Source organism: Lissotriton helveticus, chromosome 6 (assembly GCF_964261635.1).
Source record: "Lissotriton helveticus chromosome 6, aLisHel1.1, whole genome shotgun sequence".
NCBI classification, from domain to species: domain Eukaryota; kingdom Metazoa; phylum Chordata; class Amphibia; order Caudata; family Salamandridae; genus Lissotriton; species Lissotriton helveticus.
In genome coordinates this window covers 1,939,283,461-1,939,304,763 of record NC_136067.1, presented here as the reverse complement: position 1 = coordinate 1,939,304,763, position 21,303 = coordinate 1,939,283,461, and the positions used below count along the sequence as shown (strand labels likewise).

Here is a 21,303-nt window from a genome sequence, read left to right as displayed (position 1 = left end):
ACAAACAAACGCCTGTCTTTGCAGCCTGTCCTCCACTGGGCCGCCAGATCGCAGTGACAGTAGTCCTACCCTGTTTAGGGGTTGCTGCTGTCAAGTATTTTCCGGGTCGATTTTCTGACATTGGAAAAAAAATTCTCTGCTGCGGTTGGAAAAAAACCTTCTGGGTGTCAGAGACATTAGCTTTTTTTATTCTGCAATAGACTCCCAGTACTAAGGGGTTCAAAATGTCCATCTCCTACAGGTACCTTTTTTTGTCTTTCTTCAGCGCTACATAGAGCCTCTAGATCATGCCGCTACCCAACCCCGCATCTAACAATAATCCTAATGTATGGGACACTGCTGAAATAGCAGTGAAATCTCTACAGATTTCCACTGCAGTCCTCAACTTTTTGGCAAACTGTAGGAGTTGTCCAGGGGCCAACTGGTATGTCTCCTGTGCCTACTGAACGTGAATATTATATTTGTCACTTTTGTCTAAATAATCAGCATATGTGCTCAAAAGAGGGGTACCAAGAACTGAAAGAACAGGATCATTTTGCCATCTTTCTACATGCCATGTTCTTATTTATACCCTCTCTTTCTTGCTCTTGTTAGCATTCTTCACCACCCTTCTGAACATTTGTCTCTTGATCAATCCTATTTCAATTTGTCTCCTCTCCTTTTTGAGTTCACTATATAATTCCTTACTCAACTCCTTTGATGTGATTGTTCATTCTCCAATGCTTGACCTACAAGCCTCATTTTTCTATCTAATATCCTTGCATTTTTTACTTGTGCTATTGGATGCAGCACTTGTGGTGATACTTTCTTCTTTGGATACAGCCTTCACATCTTTTGCCTCACAAAAATATTTATGAACCACGAAAGTTATGTATGTATTATGTTTTTTAAAGAGTTTTAGAAAGTGCCACGTATAGCCTTTCGATTATTGCATGCTAATTAACTCATTACCATATGACAGATCCCCTTGGTCAAAAATATAAAATCTTAAAAATCAGTTTGTTTTTATTAAGTGCACTAGTACAGAATCAAAGTTTACTTTTAGAATTGCTGTGTAACATGTATGCCTGATTTCTAATGACTTCGTTCTCCCCAACCACCCTAGGTTGAAAAAGGATTTTGTGATGATGGACCACATGCTGCGGATGAACCGACGCCTCGCGGAGCAGCTGGACACCACCTCGCATGACCTGGATGTGCTTCTGACCCAGCATTTCCGGAAGTCCATGTCTTTGCTCCACAGGAGCCCAGTGAAATCTTGAGCTCAGGGGGCCCTTCTGGGCTGTCCTTCAACAATATGCTAGATAGACAGTTGCATCTGTGTCAACATAAACATTGTTCACCCCTCAGGATGCCACAGCTGTGCTGATGATGTATCCCCTCCTATTGCATGGAACATTTGCACACTGACGTCCAAGTCCACTACATGTACCGCCTGTTTTGTGCGCTGCATGGAGGTTTCTCAGCAGAGCTGATGTTTCTTCTACCGCGTAGGTTAAGATGACCCAGCCAGGCCTCCAGCATCCAGACAGACCCTAAAGATGGCCATTCCTGACTTGAAAACCTTAGTTTTGTAGGTGTGGTAATAAACCCATGTGTGACGTAACCGTCAGTGGCGTAACAAAATGTGAGAGGCCCCTCCCCCTGCTTTGCGGGGGCTTTATTACGCCCCTGGTAACCGTCCCTGCTAAATACCTGAATATCTAAAAAGGGAAATACATATATACACACACACAAATACGTGCGAGCGGACACACACATGCACTAACACACAGAAGCACACACACACACACACACACATACATGCGGTAGATAAAGCAGCTATTGCTTCATTATGAGCTTTTCCTTGGAAAAAGTCAGATATTACCAATGAATGAATTTTTGTTACTTGGCTAGGAACTTAGCTATAATAATTGCAGATGTATATTTTTATCTATAAACTGCTCCTTGCTTCTCTGCACTTATACTCTGCTTTGACTTCCTTGTCATGGTCATACTGGCTCTAGTAGTTCTCCCTACATAGAATAAAATGCCTTTGTGAATCAGACCAAATGTGTCCAAAAATCAATATACCAGCAACTAGATCCAGAAAAAAAGACATTTGTAACTGGCCAGCAGGAATTCCCACTTAGGTTGGGCCACGTTACTGCAGCTCAGAAGTAGATACAGAAAACACATCAAAGGCAAGTAAAATGTCTTGGTTATCTTGAGGTCCATCTCTGATGGCCTTAATACAACATTTCAAAACAGGTAAATAGGGACATGCAGACTGCTGCTCATGTTCCTTGAGGGGGGCTGGACCTCTCTTCATTAAGGGATTTCTCCCTCCCCAAAATTACCGAGGGATTCCCAGACTCACTCTAGAGAGCTCAGGAAATTTCACACAGGTATTGGTGCATCCATTCCGAATGAAAGACTAGAACTATGAAGCCTTGTTGTCTCTTTGAATGTATTTGTTCTCTCCGATTTCAGTTTCCTCTAGGGTGATTTCTACTCAGTCAGTGTGCAGGAGTGATGTGTTCCTCAGGGACCCTCCTTTCCTGAGATGGGAATGTGTCATGACTAGTGGTATTTTTAATGCAGTTGGAAAAATTCTAACTCAGCAGTCTTTGTTTGGATGCTGGATATGAGGGAATATATGGGTGTTTTTTCCACAGCGATATTATTACGGTAGAAGATGATATAGCCACAAAGGCTCAAAAAGTTTACATGCGTACAGCCAGGCTATCATCTCACTAGCCTACTACAGCTGTAGGCTGGGTGCTTGATCTGTCAGAGTGTTCCCTTATTTGTGATTCCACAGAACTGAAAAGCTCTAAAGGTAACTTGACAAACTCACGTGGCTGTACCACATAAAGTGAGGACTGGAAGTGCTAAATTAAGATTCAGTTCTGCCACAGTTTTGGCCCGACTGATGTGTTAAGTACTAAAAAAGCTGGATCAGGGCTATTTTGCCACCTTAAACAGTGGGAAATGGTTGCTTGTCATGGAAACATTCAAGGCATGTGCTGCTTTTTATGGAAATATAGCAGCATTTATTGACATACGTAAATTACACAACAGAAGATAACGCAATAGCTTACACAAAGGAACATAACACAATTAAAATGTAGCAGGGCACACAACAACAATACAGTGAACTACATCAAAATCACATTGAAAAAACGTATCACGAAAACACAGGTGCAACAGCACACATCACCAGCACAACAAAATACCACACCACAAATAAACACAGATTACCACCGCCTGCATCCTGTTTTCATTATATGGAGATGAAAGGTGTTTGGAGCAAGCACTGCCTAGACTTACCACCAAGGATATGAAATAGCACCAGTCAACAATATTTTGTGGTCTAACCAAATGTCCCTGCCACAGGTTTGAGCTGACTGTTAGTTTAGTAGTTGAAGAGCTGGAGCAGTGCTATTTTACTACTTTAAACAATGATAAATGTTTGTCACAGGAAATTACAAGGCATTTGCTGCTTTTGACTGGAAATTAAGTAACATTTATTGGCATATCTAAATTAAACAACAGAACAGAACCGAATAACATGCACAAGTTAAAGTTTCACCACAATGAAACTATAGCAGGGCACATCACAACAAAACAGAACACAACAACTGCAGTACAACACACCAAGTTCACATTGCATTTATGTTGCACAAAAGCACAGCACCACAAAAAAGAACAGAACACATCACCACCACAAAACAATGCCACACAAATGTGCACAAATGTTCATGTCACACATTACTACCACCATAATCCTGTTTTCTTATTATGATGGTAAAGGCATTTGAAGCAAGCACCTCCTTGATTTCCCACCAGGGACATGATGTAGCACCAGTCAAACATGTGTGGTGATCTGGCCCACTTTGTTGAGTCTCTGTGAGAACAATCACTTCAGCCCTTCTGTACAGAACAGTAGTCTCCTCGATTTCCTCAGAGGCAGTCATGGAGGGAGCTTGGTTATAAAAGCATTTGATCACATCTGATGTATACCTCATGTCTTACCACCCTGATCCCACATATAATTCCTTGAATTAAAGATTGATGTGAGCAAAGATCTACCTCACATAAGCGGTGGGAAAATAGGCACCCCCCTCGAAGCAATTATTATAATCTATTAGAAAAAAGGACATTACTGTACGACATTGCATTCCGCTTCTGTGCAAAAAATCTGATCGCATATGTTTGCATGCTTATTTCTTGTCCTTGGGTATTGTAACCAATCCTATGACATTATTCTTTTTAGATATATTGGATCCTCGCTTTAGGGACACCATACTATGCAATCATTGGTATACAATGTGCAGTGCATCTATGTGGGCCCTTCAGCCCAACGGTGGATAATTCTACAGCTATTAAGGAAACACTGAAAAGGGCAAAAGTGACATCTGCAGATTGACCTAAAACAACCCAACGTTGGCCCACCATGGAGAGATTCATACCTGAACGTCATGTTATCCACTAGAATGCATGTGCAAACAATGAATCTAAATGGAAAAGATTGACATAGTCTGTGGTTGTCCTGAAAATCTGGCATGGATCTGGACCTCATGAATCAATGTTGATAAAAATCTCTGCAGCATCTTGGTTTTCTGTGTCCCTGAAAGAATTGAAAAGGAATCTGTACGGTCTCCTTAGCACCAATTAGCAGCCGAATGATTATGGACTGCTTTTAGTGTTCTCATTTCAGAATCAAGTGATGGGCTCATAGGGAGTGAAGATTAAATAGACGGAGAGATTTCAGCTCTGCTTGGTGGCTTATGACAACATACAAACTTGAGAGGATATAGTCTCAACAGTGAAGTGGAACGCTGCCACAGAAAACACAAAATGCGATGATACCAAGATGCGACAGGCTCATAACTGCAGGGAATGTACCTCGCTTTAGCATTCAAAGCCCATAGTATTACATTGTGGACTAGCCCTACTCAGGGTGTGATGCAGTGCAATATTTACATAGCTAGATATATATATATATATAATCTTTGTTTCAAAATAAACAAGCACCTGTTTCGAATGACGTGTTACCATATAGGGTAGTTGTTTTTCATCAGCTCGCTTTGCTTTCATATTTGTTTTACAGACATATCACATTTGTATACCAAATAACCTCACTTGGCAGGTCAAACGTTAAATTACCATTGCTTTGTGAATATTTAGTGATGGCCTTCTTAAATTATGTTTGTCAGATATTAGGTTATTAATTTAGGAGGTGAGGTACCACTACTGCTCCAATCAACCCATGCTGGGTATCTCAAAACACTGAGAGAATCTCTGCTCAACCTCTGGTAGCTAATGTCAGAAGCAGCAGGGAATCCCCAAAGAAGTGTGTGCTAAGGTCAGGCAGTACTCTAAATATGCAAGTAGAGAGCATACAACAACAAATTCTCCAAATCAATTTAGAAAAATAGAGAAAACTATAATAAACTTCAATATACCAAGATCATCAAAAGAGATTAGTAAAGCCAAAGATATGATTTAAAAAACAAGATTTAGGGGAAAAAGCTCCAGGAAACATTAAGCCCTCATCAAAAGTCACTGTTTGGGGTTGACTGGCACCTAAGCATAACTTCAGGACTAAGCAAAGAAGCAGAGGCCAGATACAATAAAGTCATCCCGGTCAAAGTTTTTACCTCTGGTCTTAGCTTTTTTTAATGGAAGTCAAAATCTTTTCGCGGGGCAAGATCCAAGGATATGGCTGGTGAGGGTCCCTTGAAGACCATTACATTGTCAACAAGCTCCCACTGAAGTAATTGGCTATAGCACCAAAAGCAGCAAGTGCAACAAATCTGGATTTCGTAGTTGGTGAGGTCACTTAACGGGTAAGATAAATCTCTAGCCTATCCACTGTCAAAAGTTTTATCTTTGGACTTAGTCACCTGTTTGGAAGCCAATATCCTCCAGCAGGCTAAGGCTGGAAGCAGCAACCGGTCAGGGTTCTACACGGCCACAGGCACTTTCATAACGAGGTATAGCTGAATCATTTTTCAGTGAGCAAAAACCTGAAAAGGAAAAGCCTGATTTCTTTCCTACCTTTGGTGTGACCTCACTATATACTTCAGCACCTCACCCGGGCCCTCGGAGGTCGGAAAAATGGTATGTCCCAAATTTTGCAAAGTTCTGGGAGAGTTCCTCCTCATCAGTCCTGCAGCCACCAGCTCAGGTTTCTAGGCACCATGTCTCTTTCCAGCCAGGTCTCCTGCAGGGCCCAGTCATCACAGGATCAGGGGTCCTTCTGATTTTTGCTTGAAAAACCAATTCCAGTCCCTGGGTGCCAGCAGGAGTTCGGAGTCCTTAAGTCCTTGTGCAAGTCCTCTTTTTCCAGCAGGAGTCACAAGTCTTCTTTAATACAGGCTGTCTTTTTCAGGTGGTGCCTACCAATGTCCAGGAATGTACTGAGGAGGTGGTAGTAGAGGTGCCATATTTATCCACTGCACTGTCAGTGATCGAAGAGTTCTACTACCGAATCCTATTTTCTCACATTTTTCTCCTTTCCTTTTGCAGCACTTCTTTCTTGCCTTACTGTAAAATTACCCAGAAGCCCCTGCTTCATGTTTGCAACATCCAGCTGCTTTCAGGCCGGTCTATCTTCAACTCCTAAGTGACTCGCAAATTTAGATGAGTTCTCATCCCACCTGACCGGAGCAAAACTGTTTTTCCTTCCTCTTGGACCTGGATCCTGGGAATTAATCGGAGAAGACCTCCTTGGCTCTCCTTGTCCAAAAAAGTAGTGCTCAAGCTGGCTTTTTTTCTGCCAACTGTTTCTGTCCACTCCCAGATGGATAATCCCTGATAAGTGGTCAGCCGTTAACAACCACTGACCCTTCCTGGGCTCAGAGGCATGTCATTGTTCTCTGAGCCAAAGTTGATAACTTTCCCAGCTAAGGATGTATGTCCTAACTCTGGTGGAGTGATGAGTGTCACTGCTGATTTTTAAACCAGTTCTGGCTCAGGCATCCTAGTGACGTTTTTGCCTAAGCTATCAAAAATCTGTTTTCAGCATTAAATTACACTTTAAAAAGCAGGAACTAACTTTGAAGCATTTTAATTAGGACTGGGCGAAATTTTAATTATGCCTAGGTAGTCGCAGTAATTTCAGTAATTATAATTTCATTACAATGTACTGTTTTTATATGAAAATGCCAAAATCATGCGATTACGTCAACTCGTAATTAAGAGGTAATTTGGGACAAACATTCTACAGCACAGGAACAGCGAACAAAGAGAGAGAGAGCGACTGCTGGCTACTGTTGTTTGTGTCCTGTAGCATTTAGTGCTATTTTTGTAGTGCAAAATACATCCGCGGGCCCATTTTAAATGCAGGGGTGTATTTTGCACCAAGAAAATAGCGCTAAACGCGGAATTGAACCTACTAATGTAATTACACATAATTTCGAGTAAAATTGTGGCAATTACTAGTAATTATGCTAGGGAGAATTGCGCCAGCTATGCCCATCCCTGATTTTCTCACCCTTTTCCTATGTGGAGATATGAAATTAAAGATTTTTATCCTACTTAAGTTTGCTCAGGAAAAAGGTTACAAAAGCCTGGATAATGAAACAGCTTTTGTGTTTTATTTCACTGTGAAGGCACACTACCCCCAATATGCAGTGTTTAATATTTTTATATTCTATCTTCCTGCCTTGTGGTTTCATTAGGGGTAACTCATGAATATAATAAAATAGGCTTTTCCTACATGGCAAAGGCATTTTACCTTCCGTGTGTCACTGCAGTGCATTAAAACTGCTGCCCGGCCAAATCACTGTGTTGTAGCTGGCAGACATATATTTGTGTCATAAATGAGAGTGATATCTATATGCACATTGCAGCCCACATATTGCATTATCTTCCCATAACATAGGTGCACTTTATTTAGAATTTACAACAGATAGGGAAGTTAAATAGACCAAATATGTGGATCCAATTTACAGCACTTGCTTTAAGCACAAGGCCTTTTCTACACTTTAAAATGCACGAAATCCTAAAGCCAGCACTATTAGGCTCCAGAAAAATGGCACCGTGCAGAAAGACCGCATTTATTACACAGTTGTTTTATTGTGATAACATTTATTCATCCATGTATGAATGTAGCCCCTTGAAGATACAGAGGGTCCAGTTCATAAAGATTTTGCTGTGACTTCCTCTTGGGTACTCTTGAATTCCAGGATTAAGCCAGGAGCTCTTAATTATTCTTCAAATTCAAGAGTAAGCCACACTTACTCAGACACCCACCTGTGAGAATTTGGCCTAGAATCTCTCAGCCATGTTATGGACATTAGTCATGCAACTTGTGTAGTTACTCTTAATAATTTGAGTCCAATATGGTACAAACTGATGTGCGTGTATTGCCAGCATAAACATGTCCGCCACTTTTTGAAGTAAAATTGCAGCAAAGATTTAAGGCCTCCTTCTGAGCCATGGGTTAATTCTGATTTGGGTGGAAAGAGGACATTCAGTATTGGATTTAGAATTTACCAGGTGCGGAATCTCCATACCAAACAACGGACCACTCGTAATGAGTATGTTACAAAAAACAATTGCAGCACCACCAGCTCTGCTGTACTCTGTGATGCTGAAGGTGAAACACAAGACAATGGAAGCCTGCCGTCTATCAAATAAATATCTGATATTGCAAATGTTCTGTGTATGTAAATGCGTGCATATCTGGTGCTATTTTTATTTTTGACATATGTATAAAAACAAATATATATTATTTGCACAAAATGTAAAATATGTATCCAAGTTTAATATTTTCACAGCTTATACTTAATAATATTCTCTTAGATTTATTTTCCGTTAGGGTGTGATGCTCACAGGTGAGTTCTGATCAGGTCCTTGCAACAGGAGGTGTTTACAGGTCATCCAGACTGAAGTAGAAATGTCAGTTATGCTAGTGGATGTACTGTTCCCAGGCCCTGGACTTCTAAAACCTGATGATACTCTCAACATGGAAGAGGAGGAGGATGCTTTTGAATGAAGACCTGACAAGCGGGATGGACAAAGTTTTTATGACTAATGTGTAGTTGGGTAAAGATCTCCAAAGTTCCTCCGACTTTGCCTGAGGCCACCGCAGTCTTGCGTCCGCCACCCATGACCTATATCCCGTAGTCATATGTCCTGCCCAACATGGCGTTTCCCCAACTGGCATCACACTCAGTCTCCTTCCCTCCTCCCCAATGACATCAGTGGAGGAATGAGACAGAGTACAGCTTGTCACTGGTGGCAAAAAAGATAAGTAACAACTGAGTATGCTCCAAGGAGTTTTTACAAATCTGTTAGCTGGAGTTGATTAAAAAGAAATGTGAAATTTTGCGAGCTCTGGGACTTTGCACATTTTCCCACCCTTACATGACACATACTGAGTAACACGTTCAGCAGATTGTGGGTTGGCTCCGTGAGTGGGACCTTGCTGCTGACATGAGTGGCTAGCAGAAGGTTGCGCTTTTGAATACCTCACAAAATAGTCTCAGCCATTTGAGCTTTGTAAATTGAATAAGAATAAATTGTGCAAAGGTAACATCTGTGAAGAGAGGAGCCACCCAGGATTATAAAAAGAAGTCTTCTTTACTCCGTTCAAAGGAGCCCCACTCTAATGAAGAATACACGGTGGAGTGGTTCCAGGTAAGATTTATTCTTCAGGTAATAACAGCACAACAGGTACGAGGCGTACAACACAGTGGCGTAACCAAACTTGAGGGCTCCCCCCTGCATGGTACGTGGAGGGCCCCCCTCCGACCTTAATCTGGAGCTCTCCCGCCGCAGTGCTGAGGGGTTCCCCGCACCGCGGGGGATGCGGGGGCCTGTGTTACGCCCCAGGGACAACGTATTAACCACAGCATGTCGACGCCCACTCAATTCTCAACTGACAGGCTTTCAGCTGGCGTTCTAGAATGCCAGCTGATACGTCATAACATCACTGGCACACACAGGGGCACGGGTGCCCAGGCGGTGGGAGAGGGGAGGGGAGGGAAAGGGGGGAAATGGAGGAATACATTACAACACCCACATCCTACATCTCTCTCTCCAGTGCTTCACAGCTCCACCTGCAGAGATTGAAGTTGGCAACCATGGGGAAGGAACGCAGAACCCTGAGGCCGCAACAAATGTAATCATAACATGTTGTTTTTCCGCATAACTGATGATAACCAAGGAACCTTGGGTAGAGATGGCGGAAGGACTATTGTTCCAACTCTACAATCTATTACATGTAGTGTTTGGATAATTCAAAAGTGTTTTATAAACAGGATATTATCAATATCTAATACCTTACTCTCACACCTGTAGTAATATAATTTCAACTTTGAAAGCACAACACTTTTGAGAACCAGCACCAAGGGAAAAATATATTTTTTACCACTGTCTATAAGGAAAAAAAATATTTTAAGAACTTATAATGAGAACTGACTCACAACGATGCTGACAGAAATATAGGGTCTGAGGCCATACCGGCACAATTGTAAATGTACAGGAATTTATATAGCGCAAATCACCAATCGGTTTCTAAGCGCTTGCTTAGGGAACCCATCCTGGTATTCCCCTGTGAGATAACCCCGGCAGGGTATCCGCAAGGTGAAAGCCAGGCATCCCGCCGCGAGGGGCCGTTGTGGAGATTAAGCAAGCTATTGCCCAGAGTTGCAGAGTGTGAACCCGTGAATCGAGTAGGCACCGGAGCGAGAATTGTCGAGTCCATGGACATTTTAGGACTCAAGACCCTGCAGTGTCGGGAATTGAACCCTGGTCCCGGGCTGACGTCTGCTTCCAGGTCTGCCTCCTCTAACCAGTGAGCCACACTTCTTCACTTCAATTGCGCCGCCGGAACGCCACTTTTTTGACGTTCTGGTAGTATTTTGTGCCACTGGCATATTTATAAGGCCAGTTAAAGCCACGTTACAGCACAAGAAGGAGAAATAACTTTATTTATCCCTGTTTTTCCTCTTTCTATGTGTGCTGTATTCTGCAGCACACATAGAAATAGGAAAAAGCCTCTTGTGATTGTTTTTGTGCAGGTTGGGTTTCCCTTACTACAAAAAAATAATCATTCCTGCAATGAAGGCATCCTTGCACCATGGGACAAGGGTGCCTGCATTGGCGTACAGTAGCCCATGTTGCACCAGTGCAGGGGAAAAGGACAGGAACGCGCTGTACCTAATTCCTGCCCTTTTCATTTGCCATAAGGCAGCACAGTAGCAACGCCTGCTGCGATGCCCTGCTGCAGAATACCCATAAATGATGCTCCTAGAGTCTAACACAAGTACAACAGCCAGAGCCTGCCAGCCCAGTGTCTAAGGAACAACTCAATCTGATCCGGTCGATAATGTCCCTTAAAAAAATCTAAGTTTAATCCTATAGTTAGTTACCTGGAAAATAGGGAGGGGGCGAAGGTCTCAAATTCCTAACTCGCAAATGTGGAGCGTGATAAAGGGTCAACTGGAGTCATTGCAGTCCTACAAAACAGACATCTAGTGTTTGATAGTCTTCTCATACAACTGCCTGTAATTTTCTATAATTCTGGAATAGGTATGGTACCAGAATATTGTAACCAAAATATGTTCTGGTGTATATTGTATCCTATATATAACTTACAAGAATAGGGCTCTATAAGTGCTACTAATAAAAAAAAACCTCACCCAACGGGTGTGGACTTTTAGGACACAATAGATACGAACTGCACGATTAGATATACAGGACACAATATTTCTTTCCATCAGGCAATAACACCTATATTCTGGCATACAACCATCAACTTTATAAATGCATCTTTTTTCCTTGGGCGAGTTCACCTTGCTGCAGCTTGTGATTGCAGCTCGAATAGACATGGGTGGATATTGCAAATGTGTCGTTCGGTTTAGTTACCGAATTTTCCACTTAATATTTGTCACAGGGGTTTCCAATTGTTTGCCGGGTAATGTCTTGTTACTTACCAGTAAAGTTCATAATACTCCGAGTCTACGACCTCCCCGTCACAGTCCATACATACATGGGCGTTGTCTTTTTCTGCGGGGGCGGGAGGGATCTGGCGCTCATTCGTGTAAGGACTGTGACGGGGAGGTCATAACGGGAGTACTTGCCGAAGTAAATCGCACAACTGCAATACATTTTTTTTTCAACGTTTTATACCTCGCAAACTTTACCCGAGATCAGGTATCAGAGCGCCTTACATGAGCACCAGTTGCGTTACATGAGGACACATTCATTTTTGTTAGGCACTGGGGAGATTAAGTGATTTGCCCAGAATCACAGGATGTTGAGCGTTGTTGCCGAGACTCGAACCCGGTTCCCCATATTTTAAGTCATGCGCCCTAACCGTTAGGCTACATCCTCTCCACTATAATAATAATTAGAGCTATATATAATAATAGTTCAGCATTCCTCTCGCTAAAACAGGCAACAGTGATGGAGTCAGGTCGGTGTGTAAAAGGAGACTACAGATAAGAGATGGTCCGGGTCTTCACAGCCCTTCTCAATCCGGATCGATCATCTCTGGTGTGAATGGCCTTTGGGAGAGCAGCCAAACCGGTGCTGTGGCAAAGGGCATGATGGCTGGCACATGCTTTAGGGTGGTAGAACCAGGAATATAGAAAGAAAGGGTTTTATAGTAGGAGTCTTGAGAAGAAACCATTAAGATTTATGAATTTATTTTATTTTAGGAGTTTTATATAGCTCTGGCAAGACCCGAAGGATATCGGAGTGCTTCATAGCAATGTCATGGCAATTATCAGACAAACAGTACAATAAAAATACAATGTCGAGAGTCTAGACACATTTTCAGTCAATCTCAGAGCAATAACATGATAAGAAATCTTAAACTAGATCTGACCAGATACTGGTAGCCAGTGCCAAGATCTCCACCATGTGATAAAACCCTCTTGGTTTAGTTTCTTTTGAGATTGTAGATGGGTGGATTCTGAATGTGCTGTAGAAATGTCTCGCTCTTGATGGCAGACCCATCTGCAGACCATTGCTGTAGACCAAATGGGAGTACATCAAAGCATAATAGGCAAATGTACACAGGTGGAATTGTAGATGAAAGAAAGAAGCTTTGTTTTGGTCATTAGAGCGAGCAATGTGGACAAGCACAATTGAAAGTTCAGAGTACAACTGAACTAGTACTTTCTCATTGGGAGGATCCATGTATTATGTGACGAGACAATAGAATTTGTACTGAAAATCACGACATATGTTTGTTTTGGAGTGAGCCTCAGACAGATTTGCCACATCGAAAGATCAGTACTGCAGACACTTATTGATGGCATTCGATGTGTTCCAGTACGTCTGTACTACTTGAGCACAATCTCCATGAACCTAGAAAGCAAAAGTAAAGGAGAAGATGAAAATAAAACTGGACAGATAAACAGTTGAAATAATGGTGACGGACAAGCTGTGAGAGACTTGACAGCCAAACAGTGCAAGAGCATGCTTTAATCTTTTTAACAAATCGTCAATTTCAAAGAAATTGAAGGTGAACAATAATAGGCTTTCTATACTTCACATAGTTATTTGAATCCCAAAAGATGATTCCTTTCATCAAATGATATATCAGAAGAATGCCAGCCGACATGTGGTTCGCTTGGGAAGATTCACTCTGGAGATTTTAAATGGCAATATCATGGGTACAATGAAATTGTCAAATCGGGGTAGTGCACAGTAAAAAAAGAAACTCATCTGGAAATGGGTTCCTTAGATTACCACAAGCACAGGAGAACACCTAAAGGAGACTACAGAAGCATGCTGCATTTTGGGCGGTGAAATTCTCCAGATGCTTTCATTTTTGACTGTGCACAACTCAACTCCAACAAATTTTCTGTGGCAAAGGTATGGCCCAGTTGATTGTAACAGATGGTGTAGCCTCCTCACGGTGATAAACCTACCTGACCTCTTGGTTATTAGGCTAGGCTCATGACCCATAAGGAGGAGTAACTCGGACGAACGTGATTACTCCCAACACCCAAAGCTATTAATGGCCTATTGAAAATCCTTTCATTGATACAGTTAGCGGCAAATGCTGTACGGTCCTGCAATGATGTTAGATACGGCGGCAAATAATGTGAATATTTCTAGACAACTGTATTAATGCAATAACTAACAAACACGCATTGGCAAAGAGCTATTGGCTTTGGCAATGTGTTTTAGTCAAGTTGTACACTAGTGTGACTGCTGTTCTGCATGGCTAAACATTAGTGGCATGGGTGAGGTAGATTGAGGTAGAGTGGAATGAGGTAGATTGGATTAGCGTGGAGTGGGGTAGGCTGGTTTAGAGTAGTGTGAAGTGGTGTAGATCGGGGTAGCATGGAGTGGGGTAGATTGGTTTAGTGGGCAGATTGTAGTAGGATATATTGGGGTAGAGTGAGGTAGACTGGAGTTGGGTAGATTAGATTAGACTGTAGTGTAGAGGAGGGTAGATTGAGTGGAAAAGAGGGGTAGATGGGAGTGAAGTGGGGGATATTGGTGTAGGATGGGGTAGATTGAGTGAAGTGGGGTAGATTAGAGTAAAGAGGGAGTGGATTAGGGTGGGGTAGATTGGAAGGGAGAGTGGTAGATGTGTGTGGAATGGAGTACATAGAAGTATATTTGAGTGGATTGTGGTAGATAGGAGTGCAGTGGATTGGGGTAGAGTAGAGTGAGGTATGTTGATTAGTCAGCAAACATTCCTTGGTCATGCGGGCAGACTTCACAGTTGGGCAATTCTTCTTCTTGGCAGTCCAAGAAGTGATCTGAATAGTTATGTTATGTTGTTATGTTATGAGTATTTGTATTTGTAAAGCACACTAGCACCCTCAATGGTATCCTGGTGCTGAGTAGGTGTGTGCGGGTAGCACTGCCTATGGTAAGTTGTTTAATTGAAATGCCAGGTCTTCAGCTTCTTGTAGAGTTCAAGAAGGGAGGAGGAGGCTGATGTGGAGAGGGAGGTCGTTCCACGCTTTAAGATTGTTGTAAGAGAACACTTATTCTCCTGATCTGGTTCTGTGTGCAAGGGATGTTGACAAGTAGAAGTCCTGCGGAGAAGAGTTGTCTGGATGATTGGAGGAAGGAGATGAGGCTGTTCATGTTGGGTCTGAAGGTCCAATATTTATACTTGGTGCCAGCTTTGAACAGTGACGGCTCCTCTTCTAAGGCAGAGAAGCGTCGCTCCACAACTTCAGCTGCAAGCTGAATACAAAAAATAAAATGATAATAACATTTGTTATTATCATTTTGTTTTTTTGTAGTCAGCTTGAAACTGAAGCTAGGAGGGTGGAGGCTGGGCTCCCCGCGTCAAAGGTGGAGGAGTGGTGGCAGCATCTTAAATGCATATGACACTTTGGCCGGCAATCACGGGCTGGCCATCGTGTCATGTGCACTTTGCATGTTCTCCACCCAGGCTGTATTACAGCCTGCATGGAGAACATGCACAGCCTACCAGCCCCTGTCTAAGCGACATACCACAGCGCTCAGACCAATCACAAAGCTTGTAAAGCAGCGTTGTGATTGGTCAGGGGATTCTGGGAGGCTGTGTGCTTCCTGCCGAATGCAGACCGGAGGACGGCGGAAGAAGAGGCGGTGGTTGGCAGTCGGTGGTAAAAAGGTAAGTTCTATTTTTTTATTGTAATATTTCCCACCCCCTCCCTCCTTCCTCCCCTTCCTCCTGCCTCACCACCCCTGTTCGGTAGCAGCCGCTTCTGGCTTCAAGTAGAAGAAGTTTGCAGAGGTTTCCACCCCGAGAGGCGTTTGGAATTTCCTGCTTGCCTGTCCTGGCCCCAGCTTGTCCGGGGACACCAAAGACTGGTAGGAAACACTTTGTGAGTGTGCTTAGGCAGAGGCTTTGTGATGTGCAAGTGTGGTAGGTGACAGCTCCGACCCCTATCTAGTCAGAAATGGCTCATCATGCCATCAACTATTCCAGCTTAGTCTCATTGTCTGGGTGGAGTACACAAAGATCAACTTCCAGCTACAGCTAGTCATGTGACCCAGGCACTGAATGGCTGGGACAAGGCACCAAATGGCTGGGACAAGAAAATGCCAATTTTCTTAAGGGGCCATTTTCAGAATTGTAACTTAAAATCCAACTTTATCATTTAAGAGGGTTATCAATTCATATTCTTTAGACACCAAACTCGAGATTCTTACCTGCTCCCTATTAAAAGTTATCACATATTAAATGTAATAAGGGAATCCCATGTTATCCTATGAGAGAGGTAGGATTTGCAGTAGTGAAAAACAAATGTAAGAGTTTTTCACTATAAGGACATGTGATCAAATACTTGTCTACATTTATAAAAACACGGCACCATGCCCTATCAGCTGTTTAGGGCCTACCTTAGGGGTGACTGAAATGTTGTCCATTGAGCCGGTAGTGCTGAATCCAACCTGCTTTATGTAAGTTACAGTGACACATGTTAGCCGCCTTGCTTGCTTCTGTTCTGCTCCAACCCTCTCCTCTTATTTGAATCTGCATTACCTACATTTCAATGATGACCTAAAACCCTATTGATACAATTTTCCAAATAGGTATCATAAAGCATCATAATGACTACAATCTATTATCAGAAGACCTATATATTAAGCAGTAAACAGACATAATATCGACTACAAAATATCGAATGGACATAATATCGAGTACAAAATATAGTCTGGACAAAATATCGAATGGACAGAATATAGTAATCAAATATATCATTTTGAAGGTAAGTAATGTAATATCGAATGTTAAAAATATAGTAAATTAAAATATCGAAGTATATAATATAGGTTATAAAAATTATCGAATTTTTAATAATATCGATTTTTTTATAGTGTTTGTTATGTTATTATATGTGTGAAAAGTGTGTATTTATGTTATAATTAATTTTAATTAATGAATTTAGTTTATTTATTTTATGCGTAATTTAATTCTGTAGCGGTTGTGGGTTTATAGGGGAAATGGGTGGGAAGTAATTTAATTATAATTAATTAAATATGTAAATTTATATATTGGTATTCATTTTTAATTAATTGTTAATTATTTATATTTGGTAATTAATTAAATTTTAATTGGCAATTCATTTTAATTAATTGATTAATTGCTAATTATGATAATTTTTCTAATTTATTTTCTGTAGCGGGTAGTGGGTTTATTGGGGAATTGTGTGGGAAGTAATTTATTTATAATTAATTAAATATGTAAAAATATTTACTGGTATTTTTTTAGAATTAATTTTTTATGGGTAATTAATTACATTTTAATTGCCAATTAATTTTATTTAATTGATTAATTGCTAATTATGTTAATTTTACTAATTTATTTTCTGTAGTGGGTTGTGAGTTTATAGGGAAATAGGGTGGGAAGTAATTTATTCATAATTAATTAAATAATTCAATGTATTTAATTGTATTTAATTAGAAATAATTGTTAATTAATTTGTAATTGTTAATTAATTAATTGTTAATTTGTAATTAATTTGAATAGGTAACTAATAGTAAGAATTAATTGTAATTTGTAATTTTAATTGATTAATTATTATATTATATTAAATTGGTAATTACTTTTCATTAATTTTTTATAGATATTAAATAATATTTTTTTAAATAATATGAGAAGTATTTACTTTCCCTACTGTTGCACTCTCTGGAGTGGGAATAGTAATTTTAACCCCTACGCTATCCAATGCTTTCCCTACTGTTGCACTCTTTGGAGTGGGAATAGTAATTTTAACCCCTACGCTATCCAACGCTTTCCCTACTGTTGCACTCTTTGGAGTGGGAAGAGTAATTTTTACCCCTACGCTATCCAACGCTTTCCCTACTGTTGCACCCACTGGAGTGGGAATATTAATTGTTACCTCTACGCTATCCAACGCTTTCCCTACTGTTGCACTCATTGGAGTGGGAATAGTCATTTTTACCCCTACGCTATCCAACGCTTTCCCTACTGTTGCACTCATTGGAGTGGGAATAGTAATTTTTACCCCTACGCTATCCAACACTTTCCCTACTGTTGCACCCACTGGAGTGGGAATAGTAATTGTTACCTCTACGCTATCCAACGCTTTCCCTACTGTTGCACTCACTGGAGTGGGAATAGTAATTTTTACCCCTGCGCTATCCAACACTTTCCCTACAGTTGCACCTACTGGAGTGGGAATAGTAATTTTTACCTCTACGCTATCCAACGCTTTCCCTACTGTTGCACTCTTTGGAGTGGGAATAGTAATTTTTACCCCTACGCTATCCAACGCTTTCCCTACTGTTGCACCCACTGGAGTGGGAATAGTAATTTTTACCCCTACACTCTCCAACGCTTTCCCTACTGTTGCACTCACTGGAGTGGGAATAGTAATTTTTACCCCTACGCTATCCAACGCTTTCCCTACTGTTGCACTCTTTGGAGTGGGAATAGTAATGTTTACCTCTACGCTATCCAACGCTTTCCCTACTGTTGCACTCTTTGGAGTGGGAATAGTAATTTTCACCCCTACGCTATCCAATGCTTTCCCTACTGTTGCACTGTTTGGAGTGGGAATAGTAATTTTTACCCCTACACTATCCAACGTTTTCCCTACTGTTGCAGTCTTTGGAGTTGGAATAGTAATTTTTACCCCTACGCTATCCAACGCTTTCCCTACTGTTGCACCCACCGAATTGGGAATAGTAATTTTTACCCCTACGCTATCCAACAAATTCCCTACTGTTGCACTCTTTGGAGTGGGAATAGTAATTTTTAACCCTACGCTATCCAACGCTTTCCCTACTGTTGCACTCTTTGGAAATGGAATAGTAATTTTTACCTTTACGCTATCCAACCCTTTCCCTACTGTTGCACCCACTGGAGTGGGAATAGTAATTTTTACTCCTACGCTATCCAACGCTTTCCCTACTGTTGCACTCACTGGAGTGGGAATAGTAATTTTTACCCCTACGCTATCCAATGCTTTCCCTACTGTTGCACTCTCTGGAGTGGGAATAGTAATTTTTACACTTCCGCTATCTTACGGTAATAATATTCATTATTATTTAATTATATTATGTTACTATATATATATGTTTTAACAAATATGATTGTAGAATTATTTTTTTATAACTTTCAATAATTATTTAATTATTATAAGGTAATTTAAGTATTTTCAAGTATATTTTAGTAATTAATTTTTAATATTAATTTGATTTAACATTGTTTTTAATAAAGTCGATATTTTTATAAACTATGGGCCAGATGTAGGTAATTCTATTTTACCGACTCATAAATACCGAATTTTACCGATTCGGTATTTATGAATCGGTAAAATAGAAGGAGGGAGATGTAGGTAAATTCGGTAATTGAATTACCGAATCTGTAAAAATCGGTATTACCGAATCGGTAAATACTGATTCGGTAATGCCCATTGATTCCTATGGGCATTGAAGCCCATAGGAATCAATGGGCATTACCGAATCTGTATTTACCGATTCGGTAAATACCGATTTCAGCAAAGGTGCAGGGGGTGTCACTTTGACACCCTCTAGCACCCCAAATACAGGCATGTGTGCCATGTGGCACACAGACATGCCCTAAGGGCATGTCTGTCTGTCACATGGCATAGGTGTGCATGCACACATGTGCATGCACACCTGGATTTGGTATTTTACCACCCAATTGGATTGGGTGGTAAAATACTGAATCTGAAAGGCCTTTGGGACTCAGAAGAGTCCCACCTACATCTGGAAGTTACTGAATCAGTAAAAATACCGATTCGGTATTTTACCGATTCTGTAAATTTACCGATTCAGTAAATTTACCGAATCGGTAAAATTGGCCCCCTACATCACAAAAACCCATTTACCGGTCGGTAACGGCCAAAATCGTCCGTTACCGGTCGGTAAATGGCCACCTACATCTGGCCCTATATTTTTGTAAACCATATTTTGTACTCGATATTTTTGTACTTACCTGTTTGTAGATACAAAGTCGATATTCTGTCTGTCGATATTTTGTCAACGATATTTTTGATACTCGATATTATGTCCGTCGATATTATGTCAGTGATCCATATTAAGCAATAGCCAGTTATATACCACACATCTCCCTCCTGTTAACATTCTCAGAAGGAGTTTGAGACTAATAACAATACCACAAAAAGTAAGTTCTCTTACTTACTTACACACTAAGCATTTAACTGAAACACTAAGGGACATATTTACAAGCCCCTATCGCCTCCATAACGTCACTTTTAGTGACATTGTAGTGGTGATAGGGGCTTCGCCTTATTTAAAGGCAGCGTTAAGCTACTTAACGTGACTTAACACTGCCTTGTAAATAAGGCACACTTTCACTCTGTACTTAGCGTGAAAGGGGAGGGCAATGGGTGTTTCAGTGGGCATTCCGCTGCAACACCCATTGATTTTAACTTTGCCCCCTATTTACAAGGGTGGCGTAAATAGGAGGCAGTGCCAAAATTAAGACAAGGGAAAAACTGGTCTTAAACAGGCGAAATGAGGACAAATGCTTTTATTTTATTTTACTCATACTGTTTCCATGAGTGCTGCGATTTGTTGTTTATGTATAGGAAGATGAATCTTCCTGCACATAAACAATCAAAAAAAGAAAATTACATTGCATTAAGAAGCACACATAAGTTACAAAACACCATTTGAAGATTGTTTATGTGCATGCAGGGAGACCTTCCAGCACATAAACAATCTTCCCCTCAATGCAGACATCCTTGCACTATGGTGCAAGGGTGCCTACGTTGGTGCTAGGCTGCTAAGTTTAGCGCCAGTGCAGGGGGAATTGCAGGACTGCACCATATTGTTGTAATATGTTGCAGCCATGCGTGTCTGAAGTGGCGGAGCTCGGCTTTAAGCCAAGGAGGCTAACGCTGCGCTCTGACACTTTATTGTAAATATGCCCCAAAGTATCTTATTACACAATACATGACGTGGCATTCTGTATTCAACCCCCAAATAAAAAATTTGTTATTTTATATATATTCCTTCAGATATTTTGGTCTCCTACAAGAGCTTACACTTGTCCTCAAACAGAGTTAGTGTTTATTCACGTAGGCCTTAACAACAGCTTCCAACAGCCAACACGTGGTGATACCTCCGAACCACAGAGGTTCCAACAGCCATGTTCTCGGTTACATGTTTGGCGGTGTCGGAGTGGATTTATTGAGGCAAGATAAGAAGTGTTGGGAATACTGACAAGACTGAGAAGGATCATTAGGTTCATTTGCGAGTCACGCCGTCTTCACAGAAAATCTTGGTGGTCCGGAAGTATCACCACAGATTAAAGGATTTTACACAGAAGAATTAGCCTTGAGGAAGTCACCGGACGCCACTTTGTGCGACGAAACACGTGTT

At 41.1% G+C, this 21,303-nt stretch overlaps 1 protein-coding gene and 1 long non-coding RNA gene across 2 annotated transcripts in view; one reads left to right on the top strand and one right to left on the bottom strand.

Annotated features, from left to right (window-relative positions):
• Positions 1–2,868, top strand: part of LOC144761972 (uncharacterized) — a 263,089-nt gene extending 260,221 nt beyond the window's left edge. The window contains exon 3 of the mRNA XM_078647141.1: positions 1,106–2,868. Coding sequence (XP_078503267.1) covers positions 1,106–1,262 — 157 coding nt within the window. The 3' untranslated portion in view covers positions 1,263–2,868. The remainder of the gene's footprint in view (positions 1–1,105) is intronic.
• A 9,762-nt stretch (positions 2,869–12,630) lies between these two features.
• LOC144761970 (uncharacterized) overlaps positions 12,631–21,303 on the bottom strand; it is a 33,930-nt gene continuing 25,257 nt past the window's right edge. The window contains exon 2 of the long non-coding RNA XR_013595988.1: positions 12,631–13,314. This is a non-coding gene — a long non-coding RNA (uncharacterized LOC144761970). The remainder of the gene's footprint in view (positions 13,315–21,303) is intronic.